The 23,520-nt window shown below is 41.1% G+C and overlaps 1 protein-coding gene across 1 annotated transcript; it reads left to right on the top strand.

Moving 5' to 3' along the window:
* The first annotated feature begins 472 nt into the window (after positions 1–472).
* Positions 473–20,996, top strand: zgc:158689 (uncharacterized protein LOC791177 homolog). The gene is made up of 14 exons (XM_060920376.1): positions 473–520; positions 2,586–2,661; positions 3,363–3,449; positions 6,847–6,908; positions 11,663–11,734; positions 12,259–12,396; positions 12,918–13,070; positions 14,973–15,152; positions 15,307–15,790; positions 15,902–16,109; positions 18,653–18,727; positions 18,854–19,055; positions 20,809–20,849; positions 20,924–20,996. Exons 1-14 carry the CDS (start codon positions 473–475, stop codon positions 20,994–20,996), a joined length of 1,899 nt encoding a protein of 632 aa, XP_060776359.1.
* Positions 20,997–23,520: the final 2,524 nt, after the last annotated feature.

The following is a 23,520-nucleotide window of genomic DNA, read 5'->3' as shown; positions in this document are numbered from 1 at the left end:
TTCCATCGGAAAAGGGTCCTGTACTTCTAATAATTTACAATACTGTTATCATTTCTCAAGTAACAGCTTGTTTTTAAAAAATGTGTTGTTCTGGAACAAATTTGTTAAATTTGATGATGCGGTGAAGTTTTCCTCAAGGAGATGTTTGCTTAACATGAATGTAAGGAGTCTCCAGTGTCAGTGTTTTGTAACTTTAACCTTAACATAACAGCATGCAAGTGAAGCCTCTGAAGAATCTGTTGATCTTCCAAGATTCTCCTGCACTTTGAAAACAATATTAAATGATCTGTATGATGTAAAGATACACAGTGTTAACGTTAGAGAAACGTTATCATATTGACACGCGTGTACTGTACGTCATCTTTAGTGTAAGCCGCTGTTCTTTCTCTGCCTCGGTTTCTGCAGGTGGACGTGGCTTCATCCTAACGTACCGGGTTGTGTTTGGAGGAATTGTGTGAGTCACAGCGAGACGATGTCAAGATCTGACGAGGTGAACAAAATGACAGAAAATGTCTACAAGGTGAATAAAACCAGCCGTTCTGTGTGTGTACATAGTTGTTTTTTTTAACGAAATGCCTCCTTTTTACTTCCTGGTTTCATTTGTTCATGCTCAAGCTCCACCCACCGATTGTAACCTCCCCTTGATTTCCCTTTACACCTGTTCCTCATAAATAGATAATACCTTCAAGAATTTTTATTGGAGCAGGAATGTGTTTGATTTCTGATTTGGAAATAATTGTGCGCGTTGGGAAATGTTCTGCTCGCAATTTGGATATATCTCACTCGCCGGGCGCGACTAAAATAACATACAGTGGTGTTTGAAAGTTTGTGAACCCTTTAGAATTTTCTATATTTCTGCATAAATATGACCTAAAACATCATCAGATTTTCACACAAGTCCTAAAAGTAGATAAAGAGAACCCAGTTAAACAAAGGAGACAAAAATATTATACTTGGTCATTTATTTATTGAGGAAAATGATCCAATATTACATATCTGTGAGTAGCAAAAGAATGTGAACCTTTGCTTTCAGTAAGTGGTGTGACCCCCTTGTGCAGCAATAACTGCAACTAAACGTTTGCGGTAACTGTTGATCAGTCCTGCACACCGGCTTGGAGGAATTTTAGTCCGTTCCTCCGTACAGAACAGCTTCAACTCTGGGATGTTGGTGGGTTTCCTCACATGAACTGCTCGCTTCAGGTCCTTCCACAACATTTCCATTGGATTAAGGTCAGGACTTTGACTTGGCCATTCCAAAACATTAACTTTATTCTTCTTTAACCATTCTTTGGTAGAACGACTTGTGTGCTTAGGGTCATTGTCTTGCTGCATGACCCACCTTCTCTTGAGATTCCGTTCATGGACAGATGTCCTGACATTTTCCTTTAGAATTCGCTGGTATAATTCAGAATTCATTGTTCCATCAATGATGGCAAGCCGTCCTGGCCCAGATGCAGCAAAACGGGCCCAAACCGTGATACTACCACCACCATGTTTCACAGATGGGATAAGGTTCTTATGCTGGAATGCAGTGTTTTCCTTTCCCCAAACATAACGCTTCTCATTTAAACCAAAAAGTTCTATTTTGGCCTCATCCGTCCACAAAACATTTTTCCGATAGCCTTTTGGCTTGTCCACGTGATCTTTAGCAAACTGCAGATGAGCAGCAGTGTTCTTTTTGGAGAGCAGTGGCTTTCTCCTTGTAACCCTGCCATGGACACCATTGTTGTTCAGTGTTCTCCTGATGGTGGACTCATGAACATTAACATTCGCCAACGTGAGAGAGGCCTTCAGTTGCTTACTGTACAAGTTACCCTGGGGTCCTTTGTGACCTCGCCGACTATTACATGCCTTGCTCTTGGAGTGATCTTTGTTGGTCGACCACTCCTGGGAAGGGTAACGATGGTCTTGAATTTCTTCCATTTGTACACAATCTGACTGTGGATTGGTGGAGTCCAAACTCTTTAGAGATGGTTTTGTAACCTTTTCCAGCCTGATGAGCATCAACAACGCTTTTTCTGAGGTCCTCATAAATCTCCTTTGTTCGTGCCATGATACACTTCCACAAACATGTGTTGTGAAGATCAGACTTTGATAGATCCCTGTTCTTTAAATAAAACAGGGTGCCCACTCACACCTGATTGTCATCCCATTGATTGAAAACACCCGACTCTAATTTCACCTTCAAATTAACTGCTAATCCTAGAAGTTCACATACTTTTGCCACTCACAGATATGTAATATTGGATCATTTTCCTCAATAAATAAACGACCAAGTATAATATTTTTGTCTCATTTGTTTAACCGGGTTCTCTTTATCTACTTTTAGGACTTGTGTGAAAATCTCATGATGTTTTAGGTCATATTTACGCAGAAATCTAGAAAATTCTAAAGGGTTCGCAAACTTTCAAGCACCACTGTAAATATCGACACGCCTCCGAGTGATGAACTGTGAAACATCATTTGAGCTCAGGATAAAAATGGAGTCGGTGTATTGCAAACTTTTGTGAGTGCATGTTAATACAGTGGAGAATACTGTGTGTGTGTGTGTGTGTGTGTGTGTGTGTGTGTGTGTGTGTGTTCAGAGCATCCTGGAGCAGTTTAACCCCAGTTTGAAGAACTTTGTGACTATGGGGAAACACTATGAGAAAGCACTGACAGGTAAGGAACACTGTCTTGTTTTTTTTTTTGTCCAATCGCATGTCAGCCATCTTAAGTCGTCTTTTATTACTCAAGTGAAGTTTGTTAGATTAAAGGAATCGACATTTCTGTAGACCTGTCGTTCTCAACATAAAGGAACCCCCAGGCGGCTGTGCCTCATCGCCGGTTTTTAATTTATTATTTGTTACAGCGGTGTCAATCACAACCCACGTTACCAAAGTTATATTTAGGGGTCCAAGCACCAAAGTCAGTTCAGACCTAATGTAATAGAATGGAATTTATGGAAAGCTCCATAAATATTATTTTAAATGAAAGTGTGTGTTCCTGCTGAATGAGCTGCTCCCGGCTCCCGATTAGCGCAGCAGAAAAGCTATTCCCAGTGGGTGGGAGGGACATATTCTCTCTCACCTGTCAATCACACTAGCCAATTGTAGGCATCTGTGAGCTTATGTATGTGGAAGAGGGCAGTCAGCGCTTTCCTCTGAGTGTGTGGCACCGCAGAAGCTCAACCCAGGACACTTATTCACAATCTGCTCATATTGAATATTCGTTCAACACACTTCGGACTGTTTACGTGATAGTAACGACTTGTCTTCTTTCACAGCGATATGCAAATAATTAATTCAATTCATTAAATTGCCAGTTAAACACAGTCAAAAGTATTGATTGGTTTTTCCTTTTTCTTCTCTCCATCTGTGCAGGAGTGACTGTTGCAGCAAAAGGCTACTTCGATGCTCTGGTTAAACTGGGAGAACTGGCCAGTGACAGCCAGAGCTCAAAAGAACTGGGTAAGAGAGAGTGAGGGGAAGGAGAACGAGGCTTGGCTGAGCGAAGAGAGACGGAAAAGACGGAAGTAGCGAGGAGCAGACAATAAACGGAGAAGAGAAGAAGAACAGAATGAGGGGAGATGGAGAAGGGAAAAAAAGAGGGGAAAGACTAAACCAAGAGGAGAGAAAGTGAGAGAAGGGCTGAGAATGCTGTGGCGGTGAAGAGAGAGTAGTAAGAGAAGAGACGGAAAAGACAAATGCAGGATAAAGGAAAGAATGAAGAAAAGTAAAAGTGGGGATTGATTTATATTATTGTGTAACTATGCAGAAGTGTAAATCAGGCCTGAAAAGATGTGGCAAAAGAGAGAGAGAGTAAAGAAAGGAAGAGAAAGACAAAAAGAGAGACTCAGGAAGGCTGGTTCCGAAGTAAAGGGAGACATAAAGGAGGGGAAGTAGAGAGACTGCAAAGACGAGTGCAGCATAAAGAAAGAAAGAGAGAGAGAAAACGAGGGATTGAAGGTTAATGAGGGAAATGGGACCGAAAAGACTGAAAGGTCATTATGCCATCAAAAAAAAGGCAAGATAGAACGAGAGAAACGGATACAGATGGAGTGAGAGATTGACATAAGCTTGCTTTAACCTCCTCAGGCCCAAGCTGTTTTTTTACATGCATTTTTTATTTCTCTTTGCTATTTGGGCTTATTAGAACCTGATTAGAATAAAAACTAAGCATCATCTTTTGATAAGATGTACTTTTAGAGAAAAAGTATGTCCACATATGTGGATCCTTGTTCCGAATTTCCATAAAGTGCTGTCCACGCATGCGACCGCTAAGCCCTAGGAGGTTAAGTGAGCTAAATAAATGAAATGAAAAGAGGTAGAAAAGAAAGGATATTGACGGACTGAAAGGATGTGTGTCACATAAAAAGGATGAAATGAAGGAACCGAGAGACAGCAAGCAAAAGTTAGAGGTGAAGTAGTGAACGAACGAAAAATGATGGAGGACAGGGACAGAAAAGATGAGTGCGGCGTGGAAAAAAAATGAGTGCACCATAAAACAGCAGAAAGAGAAAATGAGGGAGAGAGAAAGAAAAAGAGAGAGAGGTCTTTGTTGAAAGATTAACAACACCACATGATCGCATTGTGCTGTTGGAAGCAGCGGGGGTGGACGAGCGAAACGGAGGGATGGAGGGGGTGAAGAACAGGGCCGCATGCCAAACTACACACACACAGAGTGTTATTCAGCGGGGGGACACACACGCAACACACACACAGGCTGAAGGGTGACACAAAACAGACAACAAATCACCACCAACTGGAAGGAAATAAACGGATGAAGTACTGTATGAGAGGGAATTTGCATATTCATAAATGACTATGGAAATTAATTTGGGTGGGAAATGAGAAAACCATGTTGTCACCTGTACTGGTTAGCGGCGGAACTTTTTCCAAATTTCATTCGCAGCATATTCTTTTTTGCAGAAAACACAAGTGTGATCATCTTCAGTTCTGTTTCTTACAACTCAAGTTATTCTCGCGAGCGAAGGACCAAGGCTTAAGATTTAGCTAAGTGTAGCTCGGGATTTAGCTAACCCTAGCACGACTGTTGTCTATACAAGACAATATAAAGGCACAATTACATTAAAAACAAGATAGAATTGTCAGAAATATCAACTTTTCCCTCAGATATGTCGGTATATTCCCAAGAAAAGGCTCCATATGACTTAAAATGCATTGTAATGACACTTAGGCCCAATCCCAATTCTAATTTCTCCCCCTTCCCCTCCCCCTTCCCCTTGGCCCTTCCCCTTGAAACTGAGCTACAAGGGATAGGGCTTGAAATTCAACCCTTACGTATTGGGATAGCCCTTCAACGATCGCATACGTCATCGCGTACCTCCGTCAGCGTTTACGTTAGCAAAACGCGACCAAATGCGTCATTGGCTGCGACCAGCCGCTACAGTCAGAGCCAGAGGCAGAACCAGAAATCTCTGCTGGCAGGGTGTGATTTGTTAACTAACACCACTGAATGGGATATCTTTGGCGCTTCGTGCACCACATCCGACAGAATGAGGTGTCAGAACACTCATGTAAACAATAAAAGCGAGAATAACAGAACAAAACGTACGCAGTCAAGCAACCGAAAACAATACTCACTCCCAAAGCTTTTTAGCAGCAGCTTGGATTTCAGAAATCGCTGCTCATTCTCAGCTCGAAAGCGAATCAAGCGGCGTGTTTCCTCTGGATAACAACTTAAAACACGTAAATAATGGAGAAAATACATTTATGACAATCTTTCGCCGCGGGAACCGCCATCTTTCTGAAATCCGCATGAAATCTCGCTGAAATCCGCATGGCATTGTGGGAAATCACTCAAACCCCTTCGTTCGGAGTCAGCTCCAGGAATATCTCCGTTTGGAGGGGTACAGAAGCCCTACCCCTTCCCCTACCCCTCCGCATTAACTGGGATTGGGATACCCCTACCCCTTCACGTGAACGCGCAAAATGGAGGGGAAGGGCCAAGGGGTTGGTCCAAGGGGTGAAATGGGATTCGGCCTTAGCGTCAAATGCTAGTGCAGCATCTTTGGATTTACAGCTTGAGCAGTTAAAAGAAAACGTTGCAGCTGGTTTTTCGTGAAGTCTCCATGTTGTTTTTTCTCTCAGTGTCACTTCTGTTTCTATAATAGTTACCAATCAGTATACTTCTCCTATAACTACTCTTCAGCTTGGAGAAGAAAAAAAAAAACAAAACCGCCATCACATGAATACGCCTTCAGAGTTCTGATTTAATGCTGCGTTTTAATAACCATAACATAATTCCACATGAACAGTTTCCTCTTGTACTTCAGAATTCGAAACTTTCAGACAACTCTCATATTGTTTTCAAAATGGCAGAGCCCATGAACGTTTGGTTAGCAGTTGATGCTAAGTGTCACAGGAATATCGGAGTCATTTTTGAAGTAGTTTGCTCGCACATCTGAGGAAAATGTTGATCTTCCTATTTTTTCGGTCTCATTTTTATTGTCAAAACTGTTTGCCTTTATGTTGTAGGCTAATTATTAGCCTGAATCATTTGCTCGTTTATGCTAACAGCTTGTTTAGCAGCAAGAATGTCGTGTGTTCGTTTGAATTCCACTTGGACACCCAAAAAACACACGTTGGTAATTATGGTTGGAGGTCGTACGGTATTCGACAAATAAACAACATTCGGTAAATTCACCTCAGTCCTGGTCTGCTTATAAGTATTGGCACTGGAGAAGTCACGTCCTCCTGTCCATATCTTGTTTTTGGACTTGCTGTACATGTCCCGATGTCCACTTTTCCCTTCATATTTATGTCTCTCAACTGTGTTTACCAGTATTGTGCATTTTTACACGAGTGCGTCAACCTGATGATTTATTTCTGTGCTTTGTCTCAGGTGACACGTTGTTCCAGATGGCCGAAGTGCACAGACAGATCCAGGTGCAGTTAGAGGACGTGGTGAGTACACACGGCATCAAACAGCTGTCGTAATCGTGTACGAGACGTGTTCTCCAAAAAAATTGTGGAAGTGCTGAAAATGGAAATGAATCAACGTCGAGTATAATGCTGTGGAACGTCCTTGAAACAAGCGAGTTCCTGATATCATGTACCAGAGCCTAATCTAGGGCGTGTAATACGCGATAATACGCGTTTTTTATCTGTCTGTCGCACATCCACTTTTTGGGCACGAGAGTGATATCGCGTATCTATTCATTTTGTCACGCATTTATAAGTAGAGAGTGTGTAGTCGCGTTTTACTGAATCTTGTGCGTATCAATTTGTCAGCACCAGCTAGCAAGCACTGCGGTAAATATAGCGTTGTTTACACACCAATCGGAAAATATCGGAAAGGACCGAAGTATTCCGAATGGTTTATTTAGCGGGTAAAACAGTTTTGTGAACTATTATATCATTGGTCACTGAACCGGAAGACAGTGTATCGCAACCAATCGTGTGAAGTGTTTTAAAAATACCCAAAAGCACACGGCATATCGTTCTGTCTCATCCAAACATAACAATGTCAAAACGCGTGGTCACGTTGAAAGACCTTTGGACGAAAAAAGGAAACAAAACGAAGACACAGAAGTGACAGATACTAATCCAGCCGACATTACACAACCCGATACAAGTACTACCGATGAACCAACCAAGAAGAAAACGAAATATGAAACCGAAGTCGACGATGTTACCACTGAAGTGACAGTCCAGGCAGATACGAGTTCAGCTGTCGTTATCGTCGATGAACCTGAGGCAACGGGGACGAAATCGAAACGCAATGAAACTAAAGACAATGCAACGAAGAAAAAAACGAAGTATGAACACACATTTCAAAAGAAATGGCTAACCACATGGCCGTGGCTTGAATTTGAAACGAGTGAAGCTTTGGCATTTTTTAAATCAGAGACTTTATAGTGCACAATAATGGTTTTTGAAGTTGATATTATTTTCCTAATGCCAATATACAATTAGTTTGATAATGTTTGGTATTCTCATCTCATCTCATTATCTCTAGCCGCTTTATCCTGTTCTACAGGGTCGCAGGCAAGCTGGAGCCTATCCCAGCTGACTACGGGCGAAAGGCGGGGTACACCCTGGACAAGTCGCCAGGTCATCACAGGGCTGACACATAGACACAGACAACCATTCACACCTACGGTCAATTTAGAGTCACCAGTTAACCTAACCTGCATGTCTTTGGACTGTGGGGGAAACCGGAGCACCCGGAGGAAACCCACGCGGACACGGGGAGAACATGCAAACTCCGCACAGAAAGGCCCTCGCTGGCCACGGGGCTCGAACCCGGACCTTCTTGCTGTGAGGCGACAGCGCTAACCACTACACCACCGTGCCACCCATGTTTGGTATTATGTAAGTTTATTTTAAAATATTATGAAATATATTTAATCTGTTCTTGTGTAATTGTAGGTACTGTAAGATTGTAAATGATAGAGATTATATACTTTTTAAGAAGTCTGAATTTTGAGATTATCTCCAGTCATTTATGTCAAAATCTAGTTTAAACATGGGCAGATTGTTTAATGTTTTTCACTTTCATGAAAGGTGGTCTGAACAAAACAAATATGACAGCATTTTTAAATATTTGATAGTGATTTTATTTTATTCAGAAAGTCAGATTTTTCATCTTATTATTAATTAATAGTGGCAAGACTACATGGATTTTAGACTTAACTATATCAAATGATGTAATATTAACCTAGTCATATTTGATATGCAATATTAACCTAGTCATATTTGAAATGCAACATTATACTACTGGTGGTCAAATTGGTAAAAATAGGCTAGTCACATGATTTATAGTAAAACAGTAACCTAGTCATATAACAGAAAACTAGTCATATTGGTAAGGTTTTGCAGTATATAATTCTTCATATAGTTTTTGATCTAAAATCTTTACATTTTTAAAGTTCAGATCTGATCATAATGTTTGTGCAATACTATAAACTGTGGATAAGTGTTTGCTGATATGGTTTTCATATCACTGTATTAAAGGATATGTATAGTGCCATAATTATGATATTATATAGATTAACATCTGATATGAATGTTTGTTACATGTATTTGGTTTTATTAATAAAACTGTTCTGTTTATAGATGTACTCTTGAAAATATCTACCAATGTATTACTTATTTTTCTGTCCCCACTAACTGGAACAAATGAGGGATATTTTTACCCATGTTAATATTTTCTGTCGCCTGTTTCTACAACTAGTGAGGGATCCGTCCCCTATTTTCAAATTCCTAGATTAGGCTCTGATGTACTTTAGAACAGCAAGAAACAGATTGCACGAATATAAACATGGGATTTGTCATTCCTTGCAGCCAGAACTACGGTCAGAGCTGCTGTTATAGAAAATTAATCAACACCTTCTGACCAGTCAGAATCAACAATCCAGCAGCACTGTGGTATAATCCAATATGTTCAAGGCTACCGCTTCATTTCGTATTAAGAATGATCAGAAGTGATCTTTCGTTTAAAATTATGAATGACTCGGAATTATTAGCTCACAATATAATGCTTCGCTATGTGCAACTGCAAACATCGGTGTCTTGAAAGAATGTGTGCATGTGTAATGGTGGGGGAAGGGTCATTTCTCGAAACTGAGATTAGCCTCAGTCCTGATGGAATGTTAACGTTTTGCCTGCTTGAAATATTTCAGTGATTACGCTGTTCCTGCTCCCATCAATTTATCCCCTAATCAAGTCAAATAAAAAGGACTTTTTTTTAGTGAAAATATTCATTCATTCTTATTTCAAGTGGATAATTTACACAACTACTACTTTTCTAAATAATTGCAAATTCCAAGATAATCAGTTCAAAGATTTGTATGTAAATACAAGTTATTGGGAGGTGGAGCCATTTTACTGGAAGAAGACCCGAATTACCATTAGCTGAGAGCAGGCCCGTTTCAAGCTATTTGGGGGCCCTAGGCAAAGGGGGATCTGGGGCCCATAATTATCCCCCCCTCGACGAAAGGCCTTATGGCCGCCTACCCACTGAAGACTTAATAAATAAGCATCACACATATTGTAATCATTCTTACGATTTTTACTTAATAAATGAACTATTTACATTATTATAAATAATTATCAACACAAGAATAGACAAAATACACACACACACACACACACACACACACACATATATATAACTACCATTAATGTAAGCTAGCTACCAAATTTGCTTGTCGACCCGCTTGGTATTAATGAGTGTGTACATTCTCACTTACCAGTGTCTTGTTTTTTTTCTGTCTTCCTCTTCCCTTTTCTTCTTTCTCTTCTGGCTCCCTGAGGGGTAATTTCGCTTCATATTTGATTTTGTTTTTTTTTTGCTGCGGAGCTCTGCAACCACTTGACTGGACAGAGATGGGCATTGAGGGGTTGACAACAGACTGTCATTGCACTTTTCGGCCAAAGCATGTAGGGAGGCGCTGTTGTGCATTAGGGGGCCCCCCTTGGAACTAGGGTATTTCAACAAGTGTCATTAGGCGCTGCGCTGCCGCGCTCAAAAAGTTGTCATTGCTATTGAATACATAACCAGTCGTTCGGCAGCGGGGGCCCTTCGAGGGCTGGGGCCCTAGGCAATTGCCAAGTCTGCCTACCTTGTTGCAACGGGTCTGGCTGAGAGGAATTTGGTTCAGATGGTCAGGAACAACCCAGGAACCACGACCATGAACTCGAAGCTGCTGGAACACTGTCTACAGCCAAGCGAGTTTTCCATCACCATGGGCCGAGAGGCTGGCGACCAAGAAAGAAGTCCCTGCTCCAAAACCGACACCTTCAAGCTTGACTAAAGTTTGTAGCTGTCCGTATGGACAAAGAAGAAGCCTTCTGGTAGAAAGTTTTATGGTCGGATGAGACAAAGATTGAGTTGTTTGGCCACAATGACCAGAAGTACAGAGGAACACGGTCCTAAATGTGAAGCTTGATGGTGGTAGCATCATACTCCTCTGGGGCTGTTTTGCTGCCAGTGGAACTCATGCACTGAACCTCAGAATTCATCAAACCATCAGAAACTTGGGTGTTCCAACAGAACAAGGATCCCAAAAACACCGCAAAGCTGGTTGTGGAGGAAAAAAGCAGGCGGACATGAAGCTTAAAACAAGTCCTGATTTCAACCCTGTTGAAAATAAAGTATGTAGACTGTGCTTAAATGGAGGGTCCGTGCTAGGAAACACACAAATTTAATTGAACTTTATCATTTCCACCAAGAAGAGTGGACAAATATCCAACCAGAATTCTGCCAGAAGCTTGTTGATGGAGAACAAAAGTGTCTGGTCAAGGTGAAACTTGCGAAGGGACATTTGACCAAATATTAGGTGTGCTGGATGTATAGCTGATTTCAGAAAACCCAAAATAAATTCAAATTTGTGCACCAAATTCTTGTTGTTGGGTTTTTTTTTCTATTAAAGATGTTTGTTGTACTTTCATTCTACTCCAGAAAAAGAACAGTTCAAAGAAATAACTGAAAGCTTGATATTGCCAGAATGTTCATGTCCATGTATGTGAACTTCTAACTGCAACTGTACGTCCGTAGATACATCCGTAACTAAACCTTTTTTTAATGACAGGTCTAGTCCCTTTTTCTGTAGATTATGGAAGATGGATATTTAATAAAAAAAGAGGGCCATTATGAGACTAATAAAAGAAAGATCTTGTGTATTTATTAAACTTTTCTTTCTCTCTCTTTCTAGCTGAAGCTGTTTCACTCCGAACTTCTCTCTCAGCTGGAACAGAAACTTGACCTGGATATTAAATTCCTCACTGTGAGTCTGCATTTCAAATTTTTTTTTTTTTACCTGGCTTCACTTTTTATTCGCATTTTTCCCCTTCACAACACTAATATGGGGCGGCACGGTGGTGTAGTGGTTAGCGCTGTCGCCTCACAGCAAGAAGGTCCGGGTTCGAGCCCCGTGGCCGGCGAGGGCCTTTCTGTGTGGAGTTTGCATGTTCTCCCCGTGTCCGCGTGGGTTTCCTCCGGGTGCTCCGGTTTCCCCCACAGTCCAAAGACATGCAGGTTAGGTTAACTGGTGACTCTAAATTGACCGTAGGTGTGAATGTGAGTGTGAATGGTTGTCTGTGTCTATGTGTCAGCCCTGTGATGACCTGGCGACTTGTCCAGGGTGTACCCCGCCTTTTGCCCGTAGTCAGCTGGGATAGGCTCCAGCTCTCCTGCGACCCTGTAGAACAGGATAAAGCGGCTACAGATGATGAGATGAACACTAATATGATGTTAATGTTCAGTGCTTTTCATGCCATGTGAAGGTGGTTGAGTTTGATCTGTTTCCAGGCGACACTGAAGAAATACCAGAGTGAGCGGCGATCAAAGGCGGAGTCGATTGAACGCTGCCAATCACAGCTGAAGAAACTGCGCAGGAAGAGTCACAGCAGCCGCCACCCGAATAAATACGGAGACCGAGAGATGCAGGTACACGGATATCAACTATCATATATCCATAAGGCACTGTGTCGGTGTAAGTGTACAATTAGTTGTGTTAGTAATGTTTTCTGTAACATCTAGATAGCAGTCAGTGTGTTTAGTGTCTCTGTGTCCTCGATCAAACTCACTTTTAATTTTTATAAGCGCAAAGTCTATCATAGGGTCACGTTTTGACGTTCTCCTTGTAATTCAGTATCACAGAATAAAAGTAAAATTAACTATTATTCAATAAAGTAGATCATTAAATATGAGTCGTGAAAAATAGATTAAGCTGGAAGTAAAATGTTGGAAAGTGGCAGGAGAGAACGTCGATATTATGTTTCATTCTGGAAGATAGGACGTCGTTTCCTGCCTTTGTCACTTCTGTTTTGATTTGATTCTCGCACTGTACCATCTTTTCCTTGTGTGTGTGTGTGTGAGAGGCACATCTTACTACCATCAGAAACACAAATCATGGGTGGTTCTTGGTAAGAAACAATAACGAGCGAAGTATTTCCTCTCTCTGTCAGTTTGTGGAGCTGATGAGTCGCAGGCAGACGGAGTTGGACTCTCTGGTAGCTGTGGGTTATCGCTCGGCTCTCACAGAGGAGAGGAGGAGGTACTGCTTCCTCGTGGATCGTCAGTGCTCTGTCGCCAAGCTGCTAATAAATTACCACAACAAGGTACGCAACTGCAGCTGACTGTAACAAACTTCCACAACCTAAACAACATAACTGTACGACAGCTAATCATACTAAAGGCACACAACATTCACAGTCACTGCAAACTGTTAAACTACCACTCCGAGGTACACAACTACAGCTTATCACAATAAATAAACACTATAAAGGACACAACTCCTGTTAATTATAACAAACTACCATTACAGGGTGCATCACTCCAGGGATCCATCACAAATCGTAAAATACACAACTGCAGATAATAACACACTGCCGCAAAGTATACAAGTGCAGCCAACAGTCAGAAACTACCACTGCACAGTGCACGTAACTGTACACAACAATAATACACAACCACAAAGTCACATAAGTACATCCCACAATAATAGCCTACCACCACAGGTTACACAACTACAGCTCACCGTAATAAACTACCGGGACAAGTTCCACAACTCCAGCCAACAGTATAAACTACCACTACAGGTTACACAACTACAGCCAACAATATAAACTACCACGACAGGTTACACAACTACAACTCCTCACAATCAACTACCACAACAAGTTGCACAACGACAGCCAACAATATGAACTACCACTACAGGTTACACAACTACAACTCATCATAATAAACTACCCCAAGCAGTTACACAAATACAGTTCACAATAATTAAAGACCAGTACAAGTTACACAACTACAGCCAACAGTAATAAACTACCGCTACAGTTTACAAAACTACAGCCAACAGTATAACCTACCACTGCAGGTTACACCACTACAACTCCTCATCATAATAAACTATGACTACAGGTTGCACAAATACAGTTCACAATAATTAACTACCACTCCAGGTTACACAAATACAGTTTACAATAATTAATTACCACTACAGGTTACACAACTACAATAAAGTGCCACAACAAGTTACACAACGACAGCCAACAACATGAACTACCACTCCAGGCTATACAACCACAACTCATCATAATAAACTACTCCAACAAGTTACACAAATACAGTTCACAATAATTAAAAACCAGTACAAGTTACACAACTACAGCCAACAATATAAACTACCACTGCAGGTTACACCACGACAACTCATCATAATAAACTGTGCCTACAAGTTACACAAATACAGTTCACAATAATAAACGACCCCTACAGGTTACACAACTACAACTCATCGCAATAAACTACCACAAGTCACACAACTACCAATATGAACTACCACTCCAGGCTATGCACCCACAACACATCATAATAAACGACCACAACAAGTTACACAAATACAGTTCACAATAATTAAAAAAACAGTACAAGTTACACAACTACAGCCAACAGCAATAAACTACCGCTACAGTTTACAAAACTCCAGCCAACAATATAAACTACCACGACAGGTGACACAACTACAGCTCTTCATAATAAACCGTGACAAGTTACACAAATACAGCTCACAATAATTAAAGACCAGTACAAGTTACGCAACTACAGCCAATAATAATAAACTACCATTCCAGGTTACACAACTACAGTCAACAATATAAACGACCATTACATGTTGGAGATCTACAGCTCAGCATAATAAAGTACCATGACATTTTACACAACTGCAACTCATCACAATAAACTACCACTACAAGTTAAGCAAATATACCTCGTTATAAAATTGACCTGAAACTAAGCTGGTTACCGATGATGACAAGGTGCAAAACTACGGTAAATTCCACGAGAGAATAAACTGCCACTGCAGCTGACGTTACTACCGCCAACCAGTTTAATTCATCATCAATTAACAACTACAGTTTAAAAATCCAAACAAAAAAACTACCCACGAACAAGATCTAAAAGTGCCCTCCTTCTTGGTACTACAGCGCTAAATTTATGGTCACTTCCCACAGGTGCGTGAACTCCTGTCACAAAAGTTGTCATCCTGGCAGCAGTCATGTTCCCAGCCAACAAAATTACCAGAGCGAGCGCTGAACCTGCTGCGTCACACGGCCCCTCAGGGTGCCGGGGCTTCTGGGATAGCAGAAGTCCTCCGACACACGAAACTGGGCTCTGCTCAGTCTGGTGAACAGGTGCACCTTTTATTTTATACCTTATCTATGTCTTAGCGTGCACTTCAGTAGGGTCGCTTTGTGGTCGGGGAATTCTTTCACGGACATAAATGAATATTTACAGAGATGCAACATTTATTAGAATTACAGTAGTCTGATTGGCTCATTCCTACAGAGGCTGTCCATACAGGAAGTCCTGCCCCTTCTGAACGGTGACACCAGCAGTCGCGCCCAACAACAGCGCGGTGGACCGTCTGTCTCATCTGATCCGACCCCACATTCCCTCTCCATTCAAAACAGCACCACCCACAACACCAGCACATCATCTAGCACCGCCCACCCACAGACTACCTCTGCGCAGCCAGAAAGTGTTTCTAGCTTGCTTTCTCCACCCTCTGGTTCTGCATTTCTCCCTCTTAGCCCCGCTTCTGCTTCGTCCCTTCATTCTCTGCAAGGCCTAGCTCCGCCTCCTAACGCCCCTCACACTCCTCCATTGCCCCATAGTGCACCCCTCTCTCGTGCCCTCACTCCCGTGCCACCCTCTGCTTTCTCTCCTCCGGCCCATAACCCTTTGTTGCTCAAGGCTGCGGACATCTACGCAACCTCGACGCTGCCGTTACCAAGGAAACAGCCGAATGAGCTGCGGACAGGATTTATGGGTAACTAATCAAGTAGTAGGTCTTCTCGCTGCACATTTTAATTCCTTTTTCTTTCTTTCATTATATAGGAGGTAGCGAGCTGAATATTTGTTTGTTTGTTTTCCTCCTCAGGTTCCACCCTACCCCGCGTTCTCCCTCTCTGTCCTCCACTCCGCGTGGAGGCGCTGTTCGCTCACTCGCCCAGCTCGAGTGACCGAGCAGAAAAAGGAGAGAGAGGAGGCTCGTGTCTGCTGCCCTTCCTTCCCGGAGACGTCATGAATCTTCTAATCAGCGAGCCGAGAGATGGCTGGCACTATGGACAGAATGAAAGAACAGGACGGTAAAAATAACTAAAAACTTGTTCGTACCCAGAAGGGTGTTCAAATGTTCCAATAACGGTACGTATTTTATTCCTCTTATTCCACTGCAATTTGCCAACACTCGCAAAGAACTGATGTTATAGAGCCTTAAAGTGCATATCACGGGTAAATTCAGGAGCAAGATCAATGTAATTCTCCTACAGTGGGGCAAAAAAGTATTTAGTCAGTCACCAATTGTGCAAGTTCTCCCACTTAAAAAGATGAGAGAGGCCTGTAATTTTCATCATAGGTACACTTCAACTATGAGAGACAGAATGAGAAAAAAAATCCAGAAAATCACATTGTCTGATTTTTAAAGAATTTATTTGCAGATTATGGTGGAAAATAAGTATTTGGTCAATAACAAAAGTTCATCTCAATACTTTGTTATATACCCTTTGTTGGCAGTGACAGAGGTCAAACGTTTTCTGTAAGTCTTCACAAGGTTTTCACACACTGTTGCTGGTATTTTGGCCCATTCCTCCATGCAGATCTCCTCCAGAGCAGTGATGTTTTGGGGCTGTCGCTGGGCAACACGGACTTTCAACTCCCTCCAAAGATTTTCTATGGGGTTGAGATCTGGAGACTGGCTAGGCCACTCCAGGACCTTGAAATGCTTCTTACGAAGCCACTCCTTTGTTGCCCGGGTGGTGTGTTTGGGATCATTGTCATGCTGAAAGACCCAGCCACGTTTCATCTTCAATGCCCTTGCTGATGGAAGGAGGTTTTCACTCAAGATCTCACGATACATGGCCCCATTCATTCTTTCCTTTACACGGATCAGTCGTCCTGGTCTCTTTGCAGAAAAACAGCCCCAAAGCATAATGTTTCCACCCCCATGCTTCACAGTAGGTATGGTGTTCTTTGGATGCACCTCAGCATTCTTTCTCCTCCAAACACGACAAATTGAGTTTTTACCCAAAAGTTCTATTTTGGTTTCATCTGACCATATGACATTCTCCCAATCCTCTTCTGGATCATCCGAATGCTCTCTAGCAAACTTCAGACGGGCCTGGACATGTACTGGCTTAAGCAGGGGGACACGTCTGGCACTGCAGGATTTGAGTCCCTGGCGGCGTAGTGTGTTACTGATGGTAGCCTTTGTTACTTTGGTCCCAGCTCTCTGCAGGTCATTCACTAGGCCCCCCCGTGTGGTTCTGGGATTTTTGCTCACTGTTCTTGTGATCATTTTGACCCCACAGGGTGAGATCTTGCGTGGAGCCCCAGATCGAAGGAGATTATTAGTGGTCTTGTATGTCTTCCATTTTCTAATAATTGCTCCCACAGTTGATTTCTTCACACCAAGCTGCTTACCTATTGCAGATTCAGTCTTCCCAGCCTGGTGCAGGTCTACAATTTTGTTTCTGGTGTCCTTTGGCAGCTCTTTGGTCTTGGCCATAGTGGAGTTTGGAGTGTGACTGTTTGAGGTTGTGGACAGATGTCTTTTATACTAATAACGAGTTCAAACAGGTGCCATTAATACAGGTAACGAGTGGAGGACAGAGGAGCCTCTTAAAGAAGAAGTTACAGGTCTGTGAGAGCCAGAAATCTTGCTTGTTTGTAGGTGACCAAATACTTATTTTACCGAGGAATTTACCAATTAATTCATTAAAAATCCTACAATGTGATTTCCTGGATTCTTTCCCCCCATTCTGTCTCTCATAGTTGAGGTATACCTATGATGAAAATTACAGGCCTTTCTCATCTTTTTAAGTGGGAGAACTTGCACAATTGGTGGCTGACTAAATACTTTCTTGCCCCACTGTATTTTATATTAAACTTTGGTCAAATATCTGTAACATTCTGCATTCTCTGCAATTTTTTCCCCTTGCACAATACCAGAAAAATTCAGTTGAAATCGAGCCATTTGAGGCGAATTGGTCCGCCTCTGAAAAAACTTGGCATTTGAATTTCCCGGGAAACATTGATTTTCGTGACGTCGCGTGCGGGACGCCTCCCTCTGAATCCTACGTCAGCGCTGGTTTGTTTATGAGAAAACGACCTGGTGGTTTTCTGCAAATTTCTTCAACGTTATCGCGTAATTATTAAAATGGTTAACAGATGTATTGTAGGAGGGTGTAGCAACACCAATCTTGATGGGATTAGTACTCATCGCTTTCCAAAAGACTGGACAATGAGAGAGAAATGGGAGCGCTTGGTCTACACAGGCTGTGCACTGAAACCGTGCAAAGCTCGCGCAGCCTCCTGGCGCTTCCGCAGGTGACGTCACGAATCTGGCTCCAGACTCCCTTGGGATTTTTCCAGACGTGTTTTGTTATTTTATTTTTTTCTGCTGTAGACAGATGGCCTTGTGCAAAATTACCCTTCTGGATGAGTGTGTAAAGGGACATTCTTTCATATCAAAAAAACACAAAATTGGTCTAGAATATGCCCTTTAATCAACACCTTCTGACCAATCAGTGTTGAGAATTCAGGAGCACTGTGGTATAAATATATGTAGTGCTCTATGTAGATGTGTGAAATGAATATTCTCACATAAGCAGTTGTGCTGTGTTTCCTGAAGGAAAGGCTGGTTTCCCTTCTCCTACACACAGCCGTTCCCAAACACATCGCCACCGACGCAGCACGACGCTGCCAGGTTCGACTCCAGCTCCATAGTTCATGAAATCGCAGGATATAAATGCTAACAGCTGCAGTGTTCTTTCATTTATACTTCATTAATAATTAACACAGTGTATTAACGCATGATGTTCTGTCCTCTCAGTTCTCCGGGCCTGTCCAAGTTGAACAGTACGAGTATGGGGCAGTTAGACAGGCTGCCCCCTGCAGGTGAGTTTGTGAAGCTCAGCCCAGACTCGGAGGAGGAGCGGGGGATCAGCACGTTTAGGCCACGCCCCTACAGCATGGTGAACCCTGACATCAGGCGGATGAGTCCTGGACACACCGAGCAGAAGGGCAAAGAGCAGGTGAGTGACGTGTGAACCTTCCTGGAGTGTTCTGTTCTGTCCATTCATCTACTGTGTCTTTCGGATATAAGACAGACAGTCAGACAGACAGCTATCTATGAGTCAATATACCTGCCTGTTTATCTGTTAGACTGTCTACCTGTCTGTCTGTTTATCTGTTGGTGTGTCTCTACCTGTCTAACTATTAGTCTGCCTATTTGTTACACTGTCTATCTGTCTGCCTGTGTCCTTCTAACTATCTGCCTGTCTCTCTGTCTTTCTGTCTCTCTGCCCATTTGTGTGTTTTATTAATTAGTCTGTAGTCATCAATCTGTCTCCATGTCTGTGTGTCGGTCTGTCTTTTCTTGTATGTCGTCTAGCTATAAACCTGTCTCTCTCTCTCTCTGTCTATCTCTTCAATCTGTTTGTCTGTCACTATAATCTATCTGCCTTCCTGCCTGTCTATCGGTCTCTCTTTTTTAACGTATCAGTCCATCTCACTTTCTAATCAACAACCCCAATTCCAAAAAGTTGGGACGCTGTGTAAAACATAAACAAAAACAGAATGTGAAGTTTTGCAAATCATGGAAACCCTATATTTCATTGAAAATAGTACAAAGACAACATATCAAATGTTGAAACTGAGATATTTTATTGTTTTTTGAAAAATACATGCTCATTTTGAATTTGATGTCAGCAACGCATTTTGGAAAAGTTGGAACGGGGCAACAAAAGACTGAAAAAGTTGCATCATGCTCAAAAAACTAATTTGGTTAATTGGCAACAGGTCAGTAACATGACTGGGTATAAAAACAGCATCCCAGACAAGCAGAGTCTCTCAAAGTAAAGATGGGGAGGGGTTCACCGTTCTGTGAGAGACGGTTCAAAAACCTCTGTGCATCTGTGATGGTATGAGGGTGCATTAGTGCACATAACATGAGTAGCCTGGACATCTAGGAAGGCATCGTAAATGCTGAATGATATATAGAGCAATAGGCTGCCACCCAGATAAAATATTTTTCAGGGAAAGCCTTCCTTCTTTCAGCAAGACGACGCCAAACCGCTTTCTGCACATAGTAAAACTGCCTGGCTCTGTAGTAAAAGAGTCCGGGTGCTAAACTGGCCTGCCTGCAGTCCAGCCCTGTCTCCCATTTAAAACATGTGGCACATTATGAAGAGCAAAATACGACAAAGGAGACCCAGAACTGTTGAGCAACTGAAATTGTACATCAGGCAAGAATGGGACAATGTTTCTCTTTCAGAACTACAGCGATTGGTCTCCTCAGTTCCCAAACATTTACAGATTAGTGTTACAAGTAGAGGTGATGCAACACAGTGGTAAACATGTCCCTGTCCCAACTTTTTTGAAATGTGTTGCTGATATCAAATTCAAAATGAGTGTATATTTTTCAAAAAACAATAAAATTTCTTTGTTTCAACATTTGATATGTTGTCTTTGGACTATTTTCAATGAAATATAGTTTCCATGATTTGCAAATTATAGCATTCTGTTTTTATTTACAGTTTGCATAGCGTCCCAACTTTTTTGAAATCGGGGTTGCATCTTGCACTTTGTTTCTCTGATCTGTCTGTCTGTCTGTCTATCGACCAACCAGAACCACAGCCCCAGGCCTTCTCTTTTCTTTCTGTTAGATTATACACAATTGTAATAGTCACCTTAAAATTGTAATTAATCATTAATCAAAGAACTTCATTGATTAGTGAAATAACATTTACACGGATATAGTGACCTCCTTCCCTGTGTTCGTTGCAGTTCCCCAGTGATCGCTCGTCTCCACCGCCGTCTCCCACCAGGTAACCCATCATCATTCCTGCGCTTCAGCTACACCTCACTGCTCTCTTTCTAATTTGCATTTCCCGTCCCGCAGGACCAATCCATTCGCTCATATCCGTCTGAGGAAGACGGTGACCAACGATCGCTCGGCTCCGCTTATCGAGTAGGGAGGATCGCCTCTTTTATAAACAGTTCCCTTCTGACTGTGAGAAAAATAATTATTTTAATGAATTGTAAGCAGTTATAATCCATCAGTGATTTTTAAATAGTTTGCACACATCTGAAATCTGAAAAAAACCACAGTAGATATATAAATCCTGTAAAAAATATTTTTATTCACACAGCAACTTTCTTTCTTTCTTTTGTTTGTCTTTTTATATTTTTCATCTGAGCCACTTGCTGAGACTGGTGCATTTTTATTTTTTAACACAATGAAAAAAAATTATTGGTTTTGTTTCCAGGTTGATGAACAAATTGTCGAGAAAAACAACTTATTACTCAAATTAATGAACGTGCACTGTTTCAAAAATGTCCTTTATATTCTTGTGTTTTGGATCATGTGCCAGAAATCAGTTATCTTTCGTATTTAAAATGCATAAATTCAGCAGTCAGTTCATAATGAGGCTGTCCTGAGTGGCCACAGGTTTTTACGTGAAATCTCTATTTTAGAGCTTTAGATGGCTGATGACTTTGTCCCATTCCAGAGAGCAAACGTTTCCTCCCAAAAAAAAAATTCAGTTTAAGTGTCATAGTGAGTTTATTAAGTGCCTGTTTCAAAGTATTGTTTCATTGATTTAAAAGTTACACGTCACTAAAGCTGGCATTGTGTTGGGTCAAAAAATATCGGAAGAATCAGTTTCTCCGTGAACTAGCGAAGTACAAGTTTCTGTCGTGAATTACAAGTTTCACTGCTGGTTACGTTACAATTACTTGTCATAAATCATCTCAGAAGTCGATCAAATTTTAGCGACTTTTCTCTAAAATGTTCTCACTAATTCGAATTTTCTCTCAAATGTTATCTAACTAATTACAAATATCTCAAACACTAGCTAGAAAATTACAATTTTCTCTCATACGTTCGCAAGCTATTATTATTATAGCTAGCTATAATTCTCTCAAACTTGAGCTAGCTACGTTGCAAGCATCTCTCAATCATTAGCTAGCAAATTAGTTTTCTCTCAAGTAATAGCTAGTTACGTGGCAGTTACAATAAAATTGCCTCCCACAAATAAGCGAGTGAATTACAGTTGTCTGTTGGATTTTACCTGGCTAATAACAAATGTGATTTTTAAAAAAATGTTGGCAAGTATTATCTAACTATATTATAATTTTCTCTCAAACATTAGCTATTGAATTACAAATGTTACAAAACTTAGCTAGCTAATTAGTGTTCTTTCAAATGATAGCTAGCTACATTATAATATCCTTTCAAACATTACATGGTTACGTTACAGCTTCCTGTCAGTGATAAGCTCGCGAATTACAATGGTCTGTCATATTTTAACTACCTAAGAACAAATTGCTATCTTTTTTTTAGATAATTAAACCTTTCTCTCTGACATTATCGATGGAATTAAAAGCTAGAGAGATGATTGTCAAATATTAGATAGTTAATAATCTGTAATCTTCTCAACCATTAGCTAGCAAATTAGTTTTCACCCAAATTATAGCTAGTTACATTCCATTTACAAGAAAATTACCTGATAAAAATAAGCTGGAGAATTGCAATTGTCTGTTCAATTTTAGCAGCTAAAAACAAATGTCTGTCAAATGTTTGAGAGATGTTTGAGATTAGCGAGCTACATTACAATTTTCTCTCGAATAGTCACAAGTGAATTTCAAATGTCTGCCAAATGTGAACTACAGTTTTCTCTCAAACATTAGTGAGATAATTGCAGTTTACACTCAAACATTGGTTAGTTAATTACAAGTTTCTCTCAACCACTGGCTGGCTAATTACAAGTTTCAAACATTGACTGGCTAATTACGAGTTTCTCTCAAACATCGGCTAGCTATGGATAATTTTCTCTCAAACATTCGATCGCTAATTACAAGTTTATCTCAAACACTGACTGGCTAATTACGATTTTCTCTCAAACACTGGCTGGCTAATTACGATTTTCTCTCAAACATTGGCTGGCTAATTACGATTTTCTCTCAAACATTGGCTGGCTAATTACAATTTTCTCTCAAACATTGGCTGGCTAATTACAAGTTTCTCTCAAACATTGGCTGGCTAATTACAAGTTTCTCTCAAACACTGGCAGACTAATTACAAGTTTCTTTCAAATATTTGCTAGCTATTGATAATTTTCTCTCCAACATTGGCTAGTTAATTACAATTTTCTCTCAAACACTGGCTAGCTAATTACAAGTTTCTCTCAAACACATGCTAGCTAATTACAAGTTTCAAACATTGGCCAGTTAATTACAAGTTTCTCTCAAACATCGGCTGGCTAGTTACAAGTTTCTCTCAAACACTGGCTAGCTATTGATAATTTTCTCTCCAACGTTGGCTAGTTAATTACAATTTTCTCTCAAACACATGCTAGCTAAGTACAAGTTTCAAACATTGGCCAGTTAATTACAAGTTTCTCTCAAACATCGGCTAGCTATTGATAATTTTCTCTCAAACATTCGATTGCTAATTACAAGTTTATCTCAAACACTGACTGGCTAATTACGATTTTC

The sequence above is a fragment of the Neoarius graeffei genome, chromosome 5 (assembly GCF_027579695.1).
Source record: "Neoarius graeffei isolate fNeoGra1 chromosome 5, fNeoGra1.pri, whole genome shotgun sequence".
Classification (NCBI taxonomy): Eukaryota; Metazoa; Chordata; class Actinopteri; order Siluriformes; family Ariidae; genus Neoarius; species Neoarius graeffei.
Note: the sequence above shows the minus strand (reverse complement) of the source record. Positions and strands in the feature narration are given on the sequence as shown.

Excerpts from the sequence above, each read along its gene's own strand:
- zgc:158689 (XM_060920376.1), top strand. The coding sequence starts at position 473 with ATGTCAAGATCTGACGAGGTGAACAAAATGACAGAAAATGTCTACAAG. Across the intron at positions 6,909-11,662 it reads AGGTGCAGTTAGAGGACGTG|CTGAAGCTGTTTCACTCCGA; the intron begins GTGAGTACACAC and ends CTCTCTTTCTAG. Across the intron at positions 20,850-20,923 it reads CCACCGCCGTCTCCCACCAG|GACCAATCCATTCGCTCATA; the intron begins GTAACCCATCAT and ends CCCGTCCCGCAG.